Genomic DNA, 19,783 nt, shown 5'->3' on the forward strand with positions numbered 1-19,783 from the left:
CCAGTAGAGTAGTAGACTTATTACTTAATTTGATTTGACCCGCACGTTCCTGATGATCTGCTGGCTGCAGAGCGCGGCCTTTCCCGGTCAGGGCAAGCCTCCCGCCCCAGGGGACGCTGTGGTTGGTCCAATCGGCCAACCATCCAAGGAAGGTTCCCAAGAGTATGGTCAGGGGTTCCCGTGCTCGCCGTGGTTCAAGCTTGGAGCTTGGAGGAGCGCTTGAGGCAGGGGTCCCAGCCGCTAGTCGACCACTGACAGCCATTGATGGGCCACTGATGGGCAAGCACGACCCACTGGAAACCGTTCCTGTCGCACCTTCCGTGACTTCAGCGTCGTTCCCCGGGAAGGTGCTCTGTCCTCGTCGCCCTACCATCCCCAATCGGGACATCTGCGGCACTTCAGCCCGTGAGGAAGGGGCCCCTTTTCATCTCCTTCTCATTCCAATCCCACGACGCCCGCTCTCTCCGTCCCTCTCTCCCCCTCCTCTCCACTCTCAGTCAATCGACTCGAATTCCCGTCAATTCGTCCGCTCCTTAACATTGGTATCTCACTTATCACGGGCCTGCCATCAATGACCCCTTGAGACCCCGAGAGGGATCGTCAATCCCAGCCAGCATAAACTGCCGTCCAGTACTTGGACCAGATAGCACACGTTCATTACCACCTCCACCTTTCTGCTGTAGAGCCAGTAGTGATACTCCTTCCAACCCAACACCAAACCACCACGCTCTCTCCTCGATCTCGACCTCGGGTCAGGCGAATTCGTGGCCTTTGTCGCCAGTTTTCCGGCATATGCTCACTGTCTTGTCATTATTGTTCCAGCGTTTACTTCAATTGATATCCTCCCACCTGGTGTGCCCACCTTCGCTTCTTCTGCAATACACGGCAGAATCTTTACTGCCCCGACTTTGTCTCTGCGAGAATCAGACACACTCATTACTACCGGCCGGCCGCGGGACGAACTTCAAAGCAATATCTCTTGTCGTTGTGTTGATTCAGCACTCAATACCCTCACACGTCATTGTTTCTCTCGAGATACCCCTAGACAGCTCCATTTGAAAAGCGCTTACTCTTGTTCACGGGTCAGCCGTTCAGGATGTTGACTACACGCTCTTTTCTGACCTCAGCCATCGCGCTGTTGGCCGCTTTACCAAATGCTTTCGCGCAAGTTTCCACCGACTGTAACCCACTGAACACGACCGATTGCCCTCCCGATCCTGCGTTTGGCACAGACTTCAATTTCCAATTCAATAAGACACCCGCTGATGGAACATGGGATACCACTGCCGGCGATGTGCTGTACACCCCGAACTTTGGCGCCAAGTTCCAAATCAACAAGCAAGGCGATAGTCCCACTATCCGCAGCAGCTTCTACGTTTTCTGGGGCCGGTTCGAGATCTGGATGAAGGCTGCTTCTGGTACCGGAATCATTTCGTCCATGATGCTGCTTTCCGACGACCTGGATGAAATCGACTGGGAGTTCATGGGCGGAAACTCTACTCATGCTGAAACCAACTACTTCGGTAAGGGTGCGCAGGACTTCCACAACGCGATCTACTATCCTGTCAACAATGGCGTGCAGGATGACTATCACAACTATACAATTGATTGGACCAAGGACCGTCTCGAGTTCCACATCGACGGCAGCTTGGTTCGCACCCTACTGCCAAAGGAGGCCAACAACTCACTAAACTACCCCCAGACCCCGATGAGGTTGTCTCTTGGCATATGGGCAGGTGGCGACCCTACACTGCCCGAAGGGACTAGGCAATGGGCTGGTGGTGACACCAACTACAACGATGGCCCATTCACCATGTACGTTAGGAGCACGCGCATCACCGACTACAGCAAGGCCAAGGAATATGTGTACGGTGACACATCGGGCAGCTTTGAGAGCATCAAGCTCGTCGAGTAAGTTACCACCCTATCTTGGTTACCGAAGCCTGTTATTGACGAAAGAAAATAGCGAGGGAAAGAACTCCACTGTAGAAGAGGCCATCAATGCCCCACCGCCAGAGTCGATCTCTGACAAATTCAACAATCTATCGCCTACAGCCAAGTTGGCTATCTACGCGTCAGCCGCCGGAGTCGGTGTGGTACTGCTGGCTTGGGCACTCTTCTATTGCATCCGCCAGCGCCGCCGCGGCGCTCGCGAAGCTGCTTTGGCTATGAAGAAACAAGAGGAAGAGCGTCTGGAGCTTGAGCGCTTCAAGATGGCCGGCATCAACCCCGACAGTTTCGCTGAGCAGGGCATCGAGTACAACGCCAAGGAAATGGCACGCGAGGGCGTGAGCAGCAAGGACTCGTACAGCGTGCCAGCAAGCCCTAGCAATGAGAAATGGGAAACGGCCGCAGCGCTCGGCGCCGGTGCTGTCGGTGGCGGCGCAGTTGCCGCTAATGGTATGCGAAGTCCAATGCCCCTTTTGAGAGAGGGTGCACAGTCACCTCGTGTCGCCAGTCCAGGCCCCAACAATTCCCGCGGCCCGTACGCAGGTGCGGGATACTCGCCCATCAGCAACTCCCACGGTGATATGAGATCTCCCGGTCCAATGTCTCCCATGCGAACCGCTAGTCCCGGGTTGCCTCCCCCGGGCCCGTTGCCCGCAAATCCTTCCCAGCGAAGCTTCTCCTCGCCCAACGCTCAGATGAGGATAGGCTCACCAGGGCCGCAGCAGGGCGGCTATGGCGGGGGAAGAGTGAACAGTCCCGGGCCCATGGCAGCGCCCCAGAGAAGTTTCACAAACCCGCGGCCGCCGATGAGCGGCTACGGCGGTCAGGCCGGAAGCAATGGAGACTACTGGAGGTAGCCATTTCCTGCGTCGACGTTGAGGTCGTGGAACAGGCGTTCGAGTGATGTTTCCTAATGTTTATTGATTTCCAAGGTTATTTCATGAACTCACAAAGATATCTGCAAGAAGGGGGAAACCTGTGAAGATTTGGTGGGCCTGAAAGCGTTGCGGCCTCTTCTAGATGGGTCAATACATGTATGATATACGCGCTGAATCTCTCAAACGTGGCGATGGCCATGTCGTAGTGCCCAACTTGGCTTTGGGCGTGAAATCACGACCATGACTTTTCATACAGCTATGCTCGCACTTGCACCCTGCTCCTTGGATCTCTGTTCGTGCTGACTGAATCGCACGTTGTGCGGCACGTCTCAGATTCGCACTGAAGCACAACCTTACTCGTAAAGTGACGAAGTATTCAAGCCGTGTTTTATGAGCCTATCAAATAAGGTTTCGCGTCTTCAAACAATTCATACCTACTTGGGATATTAGGACAACTCAAATTTAGACTGGATAACTGAATACACAATTATTCCTGATATCTATTCTAACAAATTCTCACTCATGGTATATTCCCCTATAAACGCCATATGAATGCAAGAAACACGCTGTAATCTGATCTCAGAAGTTGAACAAAAACGCCAACCCCCCACATTGCTTTTATGCCCTTCACCATATTGTCATTTATGGTTTGGCAACCTGTTCCTTTCTGAAGAATTTGAAAAACCCAATTGGAAGAATCAACTGCATGCCCAGTGCGACCCAGAACCACACCTTGCCGATACCTGGCATGACGCCCTCCGAGAAGTCAGGGAACACGTCGCCAGGCCCGATCTTGTTGGGCGATGTCGCCCTTGCCAGAATAGTGGCAATGCTACCAAGGACCTGAGCCCCCATGAGCGTAGCCGCCACGTGCTGCCTGGTCAGCGTGAGAAGCAGGACCATGCCTAGGCCGACGCCCTGGATGGTATCCATGAGGCCGAGCCAGAGCCACAAGCACCGTGAGATGATGGCGGAAGCCACCGCGCCGCCGGCCCAAGGGAGATAGAGACCTACGCCGGACGTGCCCCAGAGCATCTGTGCCCAACGGGGCGCACCGAGACCGATGGAGAAGATGGGGACGATCCATGGGTGGCTTTTGCTGAAGAAGCTGAAACCATAGAGAAGAAGCGCCCAGAGGATGACGAAGAAGCCGACTGCAAGGAGCAGCGTCGCCCAACCTGGGATGTGCTGCGAGGAGAACAGGAACTCCCAGTTACGACCGTATGGTGCGGATAGCCAGTAGTTCTGGACTACGACAGTCAGGAAGAACCAGGGGACGATGTGACGACGGAGGAGAGAGCCGTAGAATGACGGGATCTTGTCGGGAGATTGCCGGTAATAGTCTGGTAATCCGATGAAAAGAATGACACCAACTGCCCAGAGGACGATAGCGATGGGTACGGTGATGACCAGGATCTCGGGGATCTTGCCACCAGCGATGAAGACACCATTTACTGCAGCGGCTGAGGATGACTTGCTCAGGATGCTGCCCCAGTACCAGAGAGCGACCACATAAACTTGCTGGATGCCTTGAATGACGCAAGCGCGGAAGATCCAGGTGCTGATTGGGGCGCCGCCTTCGTCGCCGAAGTTGACCGAGAAGAAGATACTGCCAGTCGAGGCTGCCGTGGCGTACATAGCAGTCGCAACATCTTGAACGCTGCCTCTGCCCTTGAGAGGAATGAAAGGCGAGACACCAAGTAGCAGGAAAGCGAGACCATAGAAGAACCAGGGAAGAGATAAGGTATATAAAGACTTGAAGCGGCGGTAAACGAACCACCAGAGAATGGTGGTTGCGCCATATGTGCCGGCCACAATGTAGAGCTTGGTCTCTGTTTGACCAACCTCGCCAGTCAGGAGAACGATTTGGTAAGAGTTCGCGGCAATGATCTGTCCCAGTGCCAGAAGGAATGAGTAGATGGGCCAGTCACCGAGTCGGATCTGGAGTAATCTGGCGAGAGTGTTCGTTAGTATGTTTTATACGGCTGCTGGAGATTCAAATCACTCACTTCTTGATACCGGTAGGAGGCTTATACCCGCTACCCAGTAGAAATTCATCGTCGCGCTCCATCTCGCCCGCAATGGCATGGTCATCACTGCTTCCCTCGTCGCTAGGGGCAATGCTATTGATGCTCACGGCGCTCACATTCCTGCTGTGCCTCTTCTTTCGCAATACACTTGGCGCAGGGCTTCGGCTGGGTGATCGAGATCGTCCGAGCTTCGCATCTCTGAACCGCGTGAACCATTCCTTCTCCGACTTAGTCAAGTAGTCCTCGATACACAGGTCTGTGTCGCTATTCTTGGCCGTCAAGCCATCAAGCTTCGCCTCGAAGGTGCGGTAGAACTCGCCAGTACTGTCTGTGAAGAATGGATCCACCTTCTGCAGCTTGTAGTCTGTTCTCTCACCAACGACATCAATGACACTGAGTCTCGATGAGTTGCGGTTCTGCTGATACATCCGACCACGAGCTTGGGGCGTGTTGAGCCCGAATGTAGAGTTCGGGCGGCTAATTCCATCTGGTGCCATCATCCGGAATGCGAAGCTATCCATGCTCTGTCGTGACATGTTGTTTTCACTGCGAGCCACGATCGTTGCCAGACTGTCCGAAGATCCACGGTTATCAGGAATGGAACTGGCATAGAATGGATTAGGAGGCAGGAGTGGGCCGCTGAGATCGGCATCATCCGGATCTGGATTGGACACAGATCGCGAGCGAGAACGCTCCTCTTCGAACAGGAATGGGACCGAAAGACTGGAGGCTCGAGATTGACGAGGGCTGGCGCTGCGAGATACGAGAGTCGATGGCGGTGGGCTTGGCTCGGCGTCGGATGCGTCGTCGAAGTATCTCGTGTTCTCATTCAGGTTTATTGAGCTCGGGACAGCCAGGAGAGACCCGCTGCTGATTCTCTTCTTCTTCTTAGCCTCCTTGCTGTGGATGCGAATCGCCTCAGACTGGAGCTTCTCCAGATCCTCAAGCCACTGGGCAACGGGGAATCTTTGCTTAGCGGACCAGGCCCGCATCTTCACACGCGTCTTCTGCTTTGAATCAAGAGCAGAGACGATAGCACCCCGGAACTGATGCAGAAGATGCTGAGGTGCTGTGGACTCGATAGTGTACCAATAACCAGGCATTTGACCCAAGCCACCAACACGGGCACCAACACCGAGAGCTCCTTTACGGCCAAACTCGACAGCGACAAGACCAAAGGGCTCATCACGGGAGGGGATGAGAGCGAACTCGGCACCACTGAAAATGTACGGTGGCAGTGCGGTGAACTCAGGCTTGCTGTAGACTCGCTTGGGGTACTTCTCCATGAGTTTGCTCAGCTTCAGAGCAGCAAACTTTCCGTAGAGGTCGATAACAGGACCAACACAGATTAGCTGAGTTGTAGGATACTTCTCGAGAATTGATGGGAAGATATCTGCGATCAGATCGACACCCTTCTGCAAACTCCAGCGTCCAACGAAGACGAAGAGCTCTGCATTAGGGTTGATTTCCAGTCCAGCCCATTCTTGGGCTTGCTTTCGGAGCTCACCACGCTTAGATTCGAATTCCTGATCGATGACAATGTCCTTTTCCTTCAGCTCTTCTTCCTTGTTCCACTCAGCGGTGTCAGTGGGGTCAGGATTGGGCAGTTGTCCGATCTTGGACAAGCCCCAGAAGATAGGATAACGAGCATAAGACCGGTCACCATACTTCTTGGAGACACCGACAGCACCAAAGCCACGTTGATGAACACGGAGATAGCTTGCACCAGCGTGAAGGAGGTTGAAGACTGATCCGAATTGTACATACTCCTTGACAATCTCTTGATCGAGATTGAAGACATCACAAACCTCTTTAGACTCCTCGGGATTACGCATCGGCCACATGCCTTGAAACTCAGCATTATGCAAGCTCAAAGCGCAGGGAATTGTGCGCTCAGGAAGGAGGTATAGAGGAGCCGCAGCACCATGATAATCATTGATGTGGTAGAGGTCAATGGGGAATCGTCGAATTGTCTCGGCAATGCAGTAGTTCCAGGCACTGTAGTAGATGGCGGATTCGATGTCATCCATGCGAGGTGGGTACGGGTCGGCCTTGGTCTGCTTTCGGAAGATAGGGGCATCAAGCAAGACGTAAGTAATATTGTTGACCTGGTGGTACTGGACTTCAATCTCGTAATCTTTGCCCATGATAGTGCAGTACATTGGCTCAGCGCGCTGGTCAATGGGATAGTCAATGCCGCCGACACAAGGGACAACCCAGATCAGGTCCTGATGCTCGAGAGCCTTGCCCATAAGCTGAGCCATAACACCGAGACCACCAATCTTAATCTTGATGTTCCAGTCGTCGATGTTGTACTCCATCGTGGCAATGAGGACAGTTCGCCTCTTTATCACACCCCCTGCACCTCCCTTCACAACTGCGCCCATCTCGACGCTGTCGTCACGAGATCTGCGAAAGTCTTCGAAAGAGATGCTTGAAAGACGGTTCGCAACTTGTCGGAACGGTGACCGGCCGCGACGCTTGAAGCCAACCTTGTTGACCTTGACTTTGTAGAAAGATCCCATGAAGATCCACACAGCGAATAGACCACCAACGACGGGCAGGGTAGCAAGCAGAATGAAAAGAATCAGCTGCCACCATCTGTTGCCAGAGGGAATGAGCTCAAATTTCAGATTGGCATCGTTGAATCTCAACTTGTAGCTCAGAGCTGGGCTTGCAGGTGATCGTGTGGCGTTCAGGAAATTTGGTGCAAGTGCATTTGGAGGCAAGCGGTCAGTCACTGTGTCGTTGTCGACATCTCCCATGATGTATGTCTGATCCGGTTTGCCATCTGGGTTGATTCCCCAGACGTTGATTTGAAATGAACTGGGCCATTCGTCCATGAAATGCATTTCCCAGTTTCCATCATTCTTCAGCTTCATACTGTTCCTCAGGCCGGCGTCGAATCCGAACTTGTTGAACGTACCATGAAGGAAGATGTGTGGGAATCGGCGAGCTGGTTGATCCTTGCTGTCACCCTGTTGCATGATGCTAGATGATCCGAGCTCACGCGAGAAGTATTGGACCATGACGTGGTCGCCAGACCACTCCTGGCGTTTCGTACCAGACCATGGCAGAAGGTCAATCTTTTGCTTTCCGCCAGTGTATGCCTGCCAATTGCTCCAGGAAGAGCCCCAGTTAGTGGAGTAGCGCCATTGAGATGCACCAGCTGCCTTGTGATTAACAAAGAGGTCGTTGCCCTCTCTGGTCAGGAGAGTCTTGGAATAGTTCGCTGTGGTTGGGAAAACGACCGGATTCTCAACAGCACCAACACGAAGCAGAAACTTGTCATTTGCTCCGGTCTTCCCATTGCCAGCCTTATTCGTGGCGTTTTTGACAGTGATGGCGTGGATACCATCAGAGACACCTTGGAGCTTAGCAGACCAGCTCCACTTGGAACCAATAGCACCGACATACGGCGGTTTCTCATCATCGGATAGAGTGGTGCACTTGACAGTGGAGTTGTCGATCTCCGCGTTGCCATTGTTGCCTTCGACAGTAGACACGATGCTGATAGAGTCCGTGACACCATCGCAGTCCATCTCCTGGGAGAAATGGAAACTGATATCTACGGAGCCCTTGGCGTCCGCAGAGTTGACAGCAGCATCATGGCCAGGAGTGAACTTTGTAATCATGGGGGGCGGGCCGACAAACAGCGACTTGGGAACATATGCCCGATATTCGAAAGGCTCCATCTTGAACTTGGAGAAGCAACCATTCGGTTTCCTTGACTCATTGAAACCAAGCTTTACATCGGAGCTCTCGAGAGTGATCTCGTCAAAGGGGTAAAACAAGTTCTTGACCACGGTCTTCTCGTCGAATGGTGCAATGAATGCTTTGTCCTTGTCGTCGCAGTCGAAAGTGTACTCAGTGGTTTTGTCTCTGTTATGATAGACAAGCCAGACTGCGCCAGTGGGCGCACGGCTCTGAATGCCAGGGAAGAAAGCTCTGGCCACACCCCAGATACCACGCTCCGTAGGCGTCTTTCCACTGCCTTCTAGGACTGTGAGGTCGGTCTGGTTACCCAGCGCCTGTAGCAACCAGCCCTCGGAGAGAGCAGGATAGTTCTCGCGCATGTGGAACATGTGCTTGAGGATGTTCCTCATCGGGTGGCTGGGGTCTCTGTGATCAAGAGCGACACCCTCATCCTGGCAGCCTTTACGGCCCTGATCAATTGGCCAACCCTTGTACTGCTCGCTGTCCATAGAATAGCAACCGTGCAACTTCCAAGCCGGCGACGAAGAGAACGGCTGTCTTCCGAAAATATAGTTCTCAGCCGTATTGTCCAGCACGTACAACCCCTGCTCCTGGCCGTAGTACAGGAGCGGAATGCCAGGTAGGTGCAGAGTCGTAATGAAGAAACCAAGCAGTTCACGTTCAATACCCTGCACAATCGCAGGCCAGCGGAAGTTATCTTGGTTTACAACACCAAACATGTGTCTTGGGTCGAATTTGCCAGTATTCGCGTTGACCATGTCGTTAGTCAGGATCATCTCGTTCCATGCATCCACCCAGTTCGGCGGCAGATCAAAACCAGCCTCAAGATTGCCGCTCATTCCCAAAAAGCGCGTCAGGAAGCGGTACACCGAATAGTGGAAAGCGCCAGCGTCAAGCGCATTCTTTCCCTTGTCACGGATGAAGAGCTTGCTGTCCGATTTGTCCGTGAGATTGATAGCTGCCGCGAGATCTTTTGGCTTCTGGTCCGGCTGTCGACCGCGGCCAATATAGATCGATCCGAGAGTGTTACCACCTGTGATCTCACCGGGCATGAAGAAGTTCTTCTTGCCAAGCTTTGAAGCACATTGGCGCATTGACTCAGAGAAGTCACCCTGCGCGTCAACCGTAACTTGGACAGCCTTGTCGAAACGATACCCGTCGATGTCGAGCATATTGATCGCGATACACGAGAATACCTCGAGGCGTTTTCGTACAGAAGGTACCCACTCCCGAAGACGATCCTGAACCGATGCAAACTTGGCCAGCTGTCGCTGGTAGTCCGGATGCACACCGAAGGCTTCAATGTCGCCATATTGGTCGAAATCGGAGTTGAAGCAGCCCTTGAGCGTATCCCGATCTTTAGCGTCAATGGGGAACCCCGTCTCGTTCCAGAAGCGCGGGTAGGCACAGGTTGTGTTGTAGTTGTTTCCGAAGCTGAAGTCGTGGTACTGTCGCTCGCCCTTGTACAGAACTTTGTGTTCCTTCGGATCAAACGGCGTCGACTCGTTCAGGAAGCCTTCGAAGCCAATCAAATCACCCATGCTGTGAAAAGGAGTCAGCAAATAAAAGATTCCCAAATCGCAATGGAAGTGCTCACGTAGACATGGTGTGGTCCATGACCACGTACATCCCCCTCTTGTGTATCTCATCGATAGTCTTCTGCCATAGTGCGATATCGCCGAAGTGAAAGTCGAGAAGTGTTAGATCGAGAGGCTTCAAGAATATTAGCATACAAATAACCGTCGAATAGGAGGAATGTACCTACCGAATAGGAGTCAGCACCCCATGGTGCATTTATGAAGGGAGATCCAGCAATATAGACACCCTAAAGATGATTAGTCTTCGAGATCAATAGGTTGATTCATGTTGAACAAACCTTGATGCCCATGCCCTGGATATAGTCCAGCGTGTCGATGAGACCTTGGAGGTCGCCACCATGTCGGAGCTGGTTGCTGAAGATATCTTGCTCAAATGCTGTGCCGTTCGCATTATCGTTGCTTGGGTCGCCATTGACGAACCGATCTAGGAACAGGGTATAGAATGGGAACCGCCAATTGTCAGGTGACGGGTGATATTGATGGCCCAACCTTTGACCTGAGTAGTCCAAGGGATTTGTGGCCTGTTGGTTCGTGTTCAAGTTGTATTTGGTCAGGGCTGGGTCAAAGCGAAGAGCTTGAGCTATAGAAGCTGCAAGCAGGAGGAGGAATGTGAATGCCATCGTGAAGAGGTGCCCAACAGGGCAAATTAGGTAATGTACAAGACAATGAAAAGGAAATCAGAGCCGTTCGAGGTACCTAGAAACACCATAGACAAAGTGAGGAAATTAAGCTAGACCCTAAATCGGAGCTGCTGGTAGCTCCGGGGTTCAAAGCAGGGAGGAATGTGGGAGGGAAAGGAAAGAAAGACAGAATGCAGAGCAGACGGTAGGTATGTAAGGCTTGTCTACGATCTCACGGCGGCCGAAGACATTTATTCAAGGGGGGAGGCGAGCTCCAATGGACGAGAGGAGGTCTATGCACCAGGATGCTTCTGGATGATCACCAGCTAGCCATGTTCATCCTAAGGAGGCTGAAGAGCAGACTACGGACGCAGTCATCACGGATCACTTCTAAAGAAAACAAACTCATCAGGGGTGGCCGCTGCGGTGCATCCGTCGCCTTCACTGAGCTGGGCCATCTCCAACCAGGATGTGCTGACGGTAGGCTAGGGATGCTGTCACTTAGACCAGCCTTGCAAGAGAAAATGTCCCAGGAGCATGGGAGGAGACCACGGTGGCTGGCACAGCCATAGGTGCTCTGTTCCAAAATTAACGTTAAGATTGATCAAGGTCGATCTAAAGCGGCCAATCCTCATCCACAGCCATGCTCTAGAGAGTCAGCGGGGTGCAGAGCCAGCACTATTTCCGCCGGGACGACCAGGGGCCGGCCTCTTTCCCTAGAACATGACTAGTTCGGGACCGCGTTCAAGGAGCAAGCAAACTTTACCGTGTTGAAGAACGGAGCTAGAGGTATCAACGTGTGAAACGGCGGGTGCAAATCGGCTTACACGACAGGCTCGCCTCCACCCTCACGGCTTCCCAGGCGAAACGGAGCGTGGGATGCCATAGGGCTGTGTCTCACAACTTGCGGTAGGGTAGCATGAGCCGCTTGGTCCGTGGCTGCATGTAAGATATGAGTTGATACTTGACAGTGATTACCATTGGGTATCTAGCGAGACTTGGAAGTGCTAGTTTAGGTGAGATGATTATGGCTTAGGAGAGGATGCCGCACGCCAAGAAACTGCCTCACTGATGAGAGCGGGCAAGACCAACGGAAACTTCATGCAGACACACCAGTGCCAAGATAGGCCAGCACACTGCTGAAAACAAGGGTACACACGGTCTGAATGGCTACCATTTTGTGGTGACGCCTGTTCGACTGTCAGTGTTCGTGACACAGCGGTCTAGATTGAGGGCGAAAGAGGAGAAGGACAGATACCGAATGAACAATGGGTTCCGGTCGGCTTACGGAGGGCTTCAGCACACATTCGCTACATATTCGATGTACCCTACTCATAGAAAGCCTAGTATATTTGAGAAAGGGCATGCTGAGTGTGATTCCAGCGGGGATTATGAGAAGTCGCAATATGCTGCAGGGAAGCATGCAACAGTCGTGTGCTGAGAGGACCCTGTCAGTCGGCAGGGCAGGCCGTCCAGTACCAAAACAAGATGCCAGTGCCACAGCCTCAACGCCTCGACCCAGTCCTATTGGCGGCTCGGGGACCCTCGATCAGTGCTGATAAGGTGAGATCTTGGCAATGTTCACTTTCTTTGCAGACAGCCACTCAGACGAGACAAGGGTCAGATTGTGGCTGGCCGGACCAACACCATTAACCGTTAACGGTGATTTGTCAAAGAGTCCGAGCTAGAAACGAAGAAACGGTGTAGTGTGAACGGTCGTCGTGCAGTCGTCCTGTCCGTGCAATCTCACTTCGCATGGAGATGCCTCATATCACACCTGGCGGCCGCTTGGGATCCACCAGAGCTGGTCTTTGGCAACGCCGCTCTGTGCCGTTCTCAGCTCAAATGACTGTGGGTTGTTGAGGACAATCAGGTGGATAGACGAGAAATGCCACATTGCGGCGCAACACGGCACAGTAGACGCCGCTTCTATGTGGGTTGCATGCATCCCGGTGTCAAGTCAAGAATAAGTCATGAGCCCAGACAAATGAATGATGGATGATTTGGGGTCGAAGTAGATGAGCGTGCTGGTAGAGACCGGGACGTCGTCACGTCACGCGAGAGAAGGATCAATAATGTTGCGCTTATCCTAGGGTAGAGGACAGAAGCCGCACGCGAAACAATTAAAAGGACCCGGCCTCCCCCGCGGGCGGTCGTCGATGCCAATGTTGGAAGTCTGAAGAGGCTACAAAATAAATGGAGACGTCGACAGGATCGCCATCCTTCTGCTCCATGGTCCCACTGGCCCGAGGACGGCGCGGTGGAATCTTTCCAACGTCGTCGGCCATTTCTTCCAGAGTACCAGCGCTTCTGCAAGGACCCCCTCGCGGTGGGATTCAGGGTCTTGATACTTCCGAGTCCCGACAATTTTTCTAACATCGTGAAGTTGGGAGGGAGGCGATCGAGACCAACGGCGATGCTCAGTGAACAGCACCAGCCAGTTCCATGCACGCGTACAGTAAGGGGAGTCGGGCATGGACCAATGGGCGGCTTGCTGACGGGCAGTCCTCATTTTGGCAACTCTTACCTACACAACACCAACACCAACACAACACCAACACAACACCTACACAACACAGCAGCAGCAGCAGCAGCAGTTGCAGTAGTGGTGTCTGTCAGACCGGCGAGGATGGCCACTGGCTGTCAGCATGTTCTACTGTCTTGTGGCGGGTCCGACTCCCAGTTTGCTTGATGGGAAATGAATGATAAGTAGACCCGCCATGCGACGGACGGCGGACGGCGCAGGCGCCTGGTCTCTCCCAAGCTTATCGCGTTAAGTCAAGGTCAGTCAGCTCTTGAGTCTACAACTCTAGGTAGGTCGTCTATTTTACCAAGCGCGGTAGGAGGTAGGAGGTTGGCAGGCTGAATGAGACTTGGGCGACGGGGAACTCTCATCCGTTCTGGCTTAGCCCGGCAATGCTCCCCATGCCCATTCCATGCCATTCCATGCGCAGACCAGATATACGCAGTAACAACAACCGGAGATGATCTGAGTAACATTGTGACATGGATACCTTGGGCCATTTGGTCAGCTTTGACGTTTTAGGGTTCGGTAGGGGCTGACACCCGCATCAGCTCTCGGCGAGCTAGGTAGGTACATAGGAGGTTGACTAGAGTAGGGGGCTTTGCGGGCTGTGAACCACCCTCATCAGAGATGGCGAGGCATTGCTTGTACTGTACCCAAATTAGCACTCTGCTTTGTAAACTCACGGAATTGCCTATCCCCACTGACGTAAGCCGCCTTATGGTACGGCAGAGCCAATGGGAGATTGAAGCGATCCGTGACCAGCCAAGATTGCGGCCAGTGGAAATCCGTCAAGCCTGGTGTGTCAGTTAGTCCCTACACCCTTGTGAGAGTGTGGTAAAGTACCATACCTAGGTAGACCATCATACCATTGCCGGCGCCCGCCATAATGCACCAATGTGGTGTACATACACACAAACATACAGTGAGAGTGCAGTATCCATGTACAGGACAGTCATCTTCCAGCCAAACACCTGTGCAGGTAGTTGCCCGAGTCCCCGACAAGTGCTGACGGTCGGGTTTCGCCTCGGACCAGCAGCCAACGGCGCGGCATGAGGCTTCAGGGATGAATGCAAAATCATCCGCATACCGCTCTCAAGGACCCAGCTGAATTCATAAAAGAGCCGAACAATGTATTAAAGCCGCCTTTTCGATGTCACCCTCCGGCAGATCGTGACGAGCCTAAGTCGGACCCCGAGCTTGGAAAAGTGCAAAGAGCTTGATGACTTGCAGAGCATGACGAGGTAAATTGAGACGCAGCCGGGCAGAGTCCGAGAAACTCGCTTGAGACGAACATGCCCCACACTGCCAAAAGGCCACCAGCCAGTTCCATGTCGAAAAGGAAAGTTTCCGACGAGAAACAAAGCCATACTCTGAGAACGACTGACGAAGTGTGCAAAAGAAGCCGGGTGGAGCAGGAAAAGACAGACAGAAAAATTCGTTTAGCTACATCAAGTTTCACCTCGAGCAACTGAAGTTAAATCTTCCATCGCAGCTCTCATTAGGCGCAGAAGTCTTGCATGTGAGCCCATATGAAAAGTCCGAACCTGATTCGCTGAGCAACGTTGCGTTGCACAGACTTTGACGTCCGCAATAGTCGTTGAGCCACCACGATAAATTGCGTGAAGAGCCAGGAGGCTCAAAGGTGAAGCTTCGAGACTGCACTTGTTCGATATATGTCTTCTTCGTGCCTCGACTTCAGTGGAAGAAATCGAAGTTTATAGCAAGCGAGACTGCCCCTGACGTAAACATGGTAAGTCAGTAAGCCGTAAAAGTAGACTTCACTTTGGGGTATCACTGATTGAGGTTATGATTTACCTAATTAGTCTCCAGTTATCCTCGGGCCTTTTTCCCAGCGACTTTTGTACAACAGTCGGTTGTTTGCGAAGTCTGTGTAAGATATGATTAGTGTAGTAATATCTCTTCAGGGTTCTTTCAGTTATGACTCTAATACTTTTTACACAATGTCTTAATATAACACATTCTAGTAGATAACGGTGTCAAGTTCTGATCAGCTGAGATATTCTAGCTATTGAACTTCTCAGTTTGAAAGCTGTCCGCATAGTTCTCTAAAAAGATATTCTCTTTGTCTTGATTTGATAAATCAGTCAAGCAGTGCGATTTGTTTGATATAAACTCGTGGCTAGAATCTCTTAAGATATCCTGTCCTCTTTGAAACTGACATTTATACGTGGTCAGAAAATGAAGATGAAACATGGTAGAAGTTGTGTTGAGGGTATTGAAGAGTCTACTCTGTGTCTTAAAATCACTTTCGTAATGAAAGTAATAACTTTCAATAGCTCACTCAGTAATTCCACAGTTGCAATGTGTCGGCCTTTTTCAGACAAGCTTTAGGGCCCTCCCGTTGCATATTATTGCGGCACGCCCCAAACAACGGCCTTAGAGGTCAAGCGCACACCGTGTCGCTTAGAGTGCATCCCTGGAAGTTGCCGTTTTCGAGCCTGACGGGTAAGCTGTAAATTTCATGCGATAGGTACGGAGCTAAGGGCCTGTTATTTCATTTGAAGCCTTGAAATAGAGAGTACACACACTAAAGAAAAAAAATGAGCAACGGGAAATTCGAGCTAGATATATATGGCCAGCACCTAGCTTTCCGTGGCCGGCTGAACCCCGTGGAGAGCCGTGGTGATAATTAGCCCTTATAGATACATAAAAGCGCTGACAGGCTAAAATTTATTATAGTAGTCAACATTACAGTCTAGATTGTCTACGTCCGTCTAGTAGAAAACGATAACTTTGGGTTCTGCCAACCACATCACATTGCTAGCTCGTGACCTTGTCAGACGATTCAAGACCCATAGCCTTGGATCGCTTCATCGCAATCCATATCCATCCTCGAGCTCACCCGCCTGTGCGAGAACTACGTTGTTCAACCTTCCGCCGAGGTAGTAAACCTTAATTCACTTAGGATATCAGAACCTACTCGATAGGGTAATTGCAACATCCGTTGGGCGTTGGTGGAGCTACAGCAATAAATGGAGTCTGTGAGACTTCAACTAAGTATCTCGACTCTTGCCATTTGTACCTTCAACCTTAGAAATTCGTGTTTACTACCCTCGCGGAGGAGTAACCACCCCCCAAAAAAACATACAACACCAGGGATTCGCTGGTCGTCACCGACCCAACTACTGGTCTGGCCCTTAGCAGCTTGTCGAGGGGCAGAGCGGACGGGATGCCGAATTTTCTGCTAGGTATGGTCGTATGTGTTGGTTTGACTGTTAATTCGACATGTATGGAAGTGTCATGTTGGGTCGTTTGACGCCTGAGAAGAAGACCCTATGATTCTAGAGATTGTGAGACACTAAATTTGAAAGGATGGAATCGACCATAGGTCTTCGATAAAACATATCGTAGCATTGCCAAGTAAAGTCGAAGCTAGTCTCCGTGGGGAATCAGTGTATTATCTCAACTGAATATCCAGGGGTATCCCAAGCAGTCTGAAATCCATGCAGCAAAACACAAACATCCGTGTCTATAGAGGAAAGCTAGCAACCTGACTTCTAGTCCTGTCTTTCAAATTGCCAAGTTCCACATCTATACAGTCTCGATATACCTCTTCATCTCCCTGTTATTAAGTCAGTAAAAGTCAAAACTGGACCCCCAGGGACATTCTTTGGGAGACGACTCACCAATCAGTAACAGCCTCATCCCATACGCGGATCTCGTGCTCTCTAGTGCCGGCATAATGTTCCACAAAGTCATCACCGAAAACTTCTCTCGCAACGGAGTCCGGTCGTTTGAATCGATCAGTGGCTTCCTTCAGACTTCTTGCCAGTCGCATGCCCTTGTCACTGTCACCGCCGACATCTTCTCCTTTGCCCAGCGGCGGGATTGTGATTTCCAGCTTCTTCTCAATTCCTCGGTAGCCGAGTCCCAGGATCGCAGCCATGACAAAGAACGGATTCGCATCTGCACCAGGGACACGGACCTCGAATCTCGTGGCCCCTGGCTTGCTCGTTGGCGGCGCAATGAGTCGAATGCTGGCCGCTCGATGCTCCAGGCCCCACGATACAGTAACAGGCGCCCAGAAGTTCTCTACAAGCCGCTTGTAGCTGTTGATGGTAGGGGCAAGCATGGGCATAATGTCAGGCAGACCGTCAATCAGGCCGGCGAGGAAGTGACGGCCGATATCTGACAGTCCCGCGATATCCGACCAGGGAGCATTCTCGTCACGCGTTTCTCGGTAAAGCAGATTCTTACCAGACTTGTCGACGAGGGAGACGTGCATGTGTCCCGAATTGCCAGGAAGCCCCTGCTTGGGTTTGGCCATGAAGCACGGCGTTATAGCATACTTGGTTGCAACTGATTTCACGACATACCTGCCACCGCCACTGCTGTCAGTCATTTCACTTTAATGCCAGGATTACTCGGACTGACTTGAACAAGCTGGCGCGATCCGCCATGCCCTGGATCTCACCAAACTCAAGCGCCGCCTCGAACACGCCAGGACCGCTCTCTGTATGCCAGCCCTCGATATTACAGTCGAATGCGGCACACGTATTAAATATATCGTAATAGTAGTCCTTGTTGTGAACCGGGCGTGTTACGCTGTAACCGAACATGCCTTCGGTGAGTGAAGGAAGGGTATGCGGCGGGTTATCGCGGAGGTAGGCGGCAGTCGAGTCGGAGGGCGCCTTGAACTGGAAGAACTCGTACTCAGCTATACAGAATGAAATCATATTAGCGAAATGGTCAGCAGCATGGACATTTTAATGCGCGACGGTGGGCGGCGATGCGGCACCTACCTCCAGCCATGGCGCCCCAGCCACGCTCCTTGATCTTGTCCACCTGAAGCTTCAGGAGCCCTCGCGGGTCGGCGCATATGGGCTCGTGGGTATCGGGATCGAAGAAACTGACGAGGAAGAAGGGCACGTTGTCCTCCCAAGGTATCCTCCGGAAGCTGGCGAGGTCGGGGACAGCGATGACGTCACGGTAGCCGTTCTCCTTGTTGGAGATCTTGAGCTCGCGAATGTAGGTCATGTCGTGCATGTCCCAGCCGAAGATGACAGAGCAGAAGCCAAAGCCTGTAGCGGCAATGGAGAGGAACTTCTTTTTGGAGACCAGCTTGCCCCGCAGGATACCGTCGACATCGATGCCGGCGAGCTTGACGCTGTTGTCATTCTCGAGCAGGGAGGGCAAGGAGTCAACAGTGATCTCCTTGGGCTTTGAGTCAGACATCTTGGAGTCTTGTTCGGAGAGCCGCGTATGGAGTTGAACGAGGGTGGTTGTCTGAAGTGAAGAGAGATAAGGCAGCCCGGTTTATATAACGGGATGGTGGGGCAGCAGAAGCCGCGATGAGGCGGCGAGCTCGGCTTGTCAGCGGCGACAATGGGCGATTGGGGTCAATTGGGGGCGCTGTCAATACGATCAGAGGAAGCAAATACAAACAAATGGATCAATACCACGGAGGCCACGGCGATGAGTAAGGGAAGAAGCTCGCGATAGCTTCACCAAAGCTGAAAAGGACTGCCGATCAGGGACACAGTCGAGGAACATGTGGGATGGCCAAGCATATAAGCAGGTGGGAGGGGACCCAGAGTCCGGTACTGTACAAACTAGGGAGAAAGACCTGGAAAGCTACAGGTAGGTAAGAAACTCTACAATGTACCTAGTAGGTAGCCTAAGGAAGCCCGCCTTGGCAGCCCTAGCAGCGCCCGGTGGAGCGGCACTCCCGCGGCGGATGGTCGCGTGGGGCACCGATAAGGTGAAGCAGGGCAGGCAGGGCAGGCCTGGGGCATTCAAGGTGCAGGTGGGTTGGGGGCCCAATCACGGACTCTTCAGGGCCCCCATTCCTAGTAGCAGACCTGAGAGCGCAAGTCGAGGTGAGGTGGGAAAAGAGGGCGTCATGATGATTCTGCCATCTGCGCAAGGCCCAAACCGTTTGAGACGCGTCAAGACGGGGAAAAAGAGGGAACGGATGGATATTGGACTGCTTTGGTGAAGAGGTAATTGTGATCCGAGTTGATTTGATTTGATCTGAGGCCTCAAATGCCCCCCAACTTCCCCCTCTTTTTTGGAGATGCCCGCATCCAGAATGCAGACGACGAGTCAATCAGATGCCCTCATTCTCAAACAGACAACGTCTTTGGCCTTTGGTTCTCGGTCTGCTGCGGCATTAATACCTGAACTGACCTGACCTGAGACCTCTGCTTGACATTTCCTTTACCTTGCTTCACTTCGCTTTACCTCAACATCTGTCATTCATTACCTGGGTGTATTAGTATTAGTACACCTGCATGCAGAACTCGCCAGGATGTCCATTTGTTTCTTTCCCTCGTTCGTTCATTCAAAACGAGCCCCTTCTTCTTATTTAAAGGTAGACTCTTCGCCGCTCCCTTCCGTACAAAGACCGTGATCGCATCCTTTTTTCCTCCCTCATCAACTCCAACTCCTTCAGCTGGCGGGTATGCCGCCCCGTCTTACTCATCTTTCTGAGCCCCTTTCC

General features: G+C 52.2%; 3 protein-coding genes across 3 annotated transcripts; 1 reads left to right on the plus strand and 2 right to left on the minus strand.

Annotated features, from left to right (window-relative positions):
- Window positions 1-1,096: 1,096 nt before the first annotated feature.
- UCRPA7_2792 (putative glycoside hydrolase family 16 protein) lies at window positions 1,097-2,535 on the plus strand (the record flags this gene model as incomplete). The annotated part of the gene is made up of 3 exons (XM_007915362.1): window positions 1,097-1,911; window positions 1,967-2,400; window positions 2,459-2,535. 3 exons carry the CDS (start codon window positions 1,097-1,099, stop codon window positions 2,533-2,535), a joined length of 1,326 nt encoding a protein of 441 aa, XP_007913553.1.
- A 935-nt stretch (window positions 2,536-3,470) lies between these two features.
- Window positions 3,471-10,793, minus strand: UCRPA7_2793 (putative alpha- -glucan synthase ags2 protein; the record flags this gene model as incomplete). The annotated part of the gene is made up of 5 exons (XM_007915361.1): window positions 3,471-4,779; window positions 4,838-10,117; window positions 10,203-10,288; window positions 10,341-10,400; window positions 10,452-10,793. 5 exons carry the CDS (start codon window positions 10,791-10,793, stop codon window positions 3,471-3,473), a joined length of 7,077 nt encoding a protein of 2,358 aa, XP_007913552.1.
- Window positions 10,794-16,872: 6,079 nt separating this feature from the next.
- UCRPA7_2794 (putative glutamine synthetase protein) lies at window positions 16,873-18,516 on the minus strand (the record flags this gene model as incomplete). Its single annotated transcript, XM_007915360.1, has 4 exons — window positions 16,873-16,903; window positions 16,968-17,657; window positions 17,716-17,998; window positions 18,084-18,516. 4 exons carry the CDS (start codon window positions 18,514-18,516, stop codon window positions 16,873-16,875), a joined length of 1,437 nt encoding a protein of 478 aa, XP_007913551.1.
- Between the last annotated feature and the right edge of the window lie 1,267 nt (window positions 18,517-19,783).

This window comes from Phaeoacremonium minimum, assembly GCF_000392275.1.
Source record: "Phaeoacremonium minimum UCRPA7 unplaced genomic scaffold PA7_03_scaffold_208, whole genome shotgun sequence".
Taxonomy (NCBI): Eukaryota; Fungi; Ascomycota; class Sordariomycetes; order Togniniales; family Togniniaceae; genus Phaeoacremonium; species Phaeoacremonium minimum.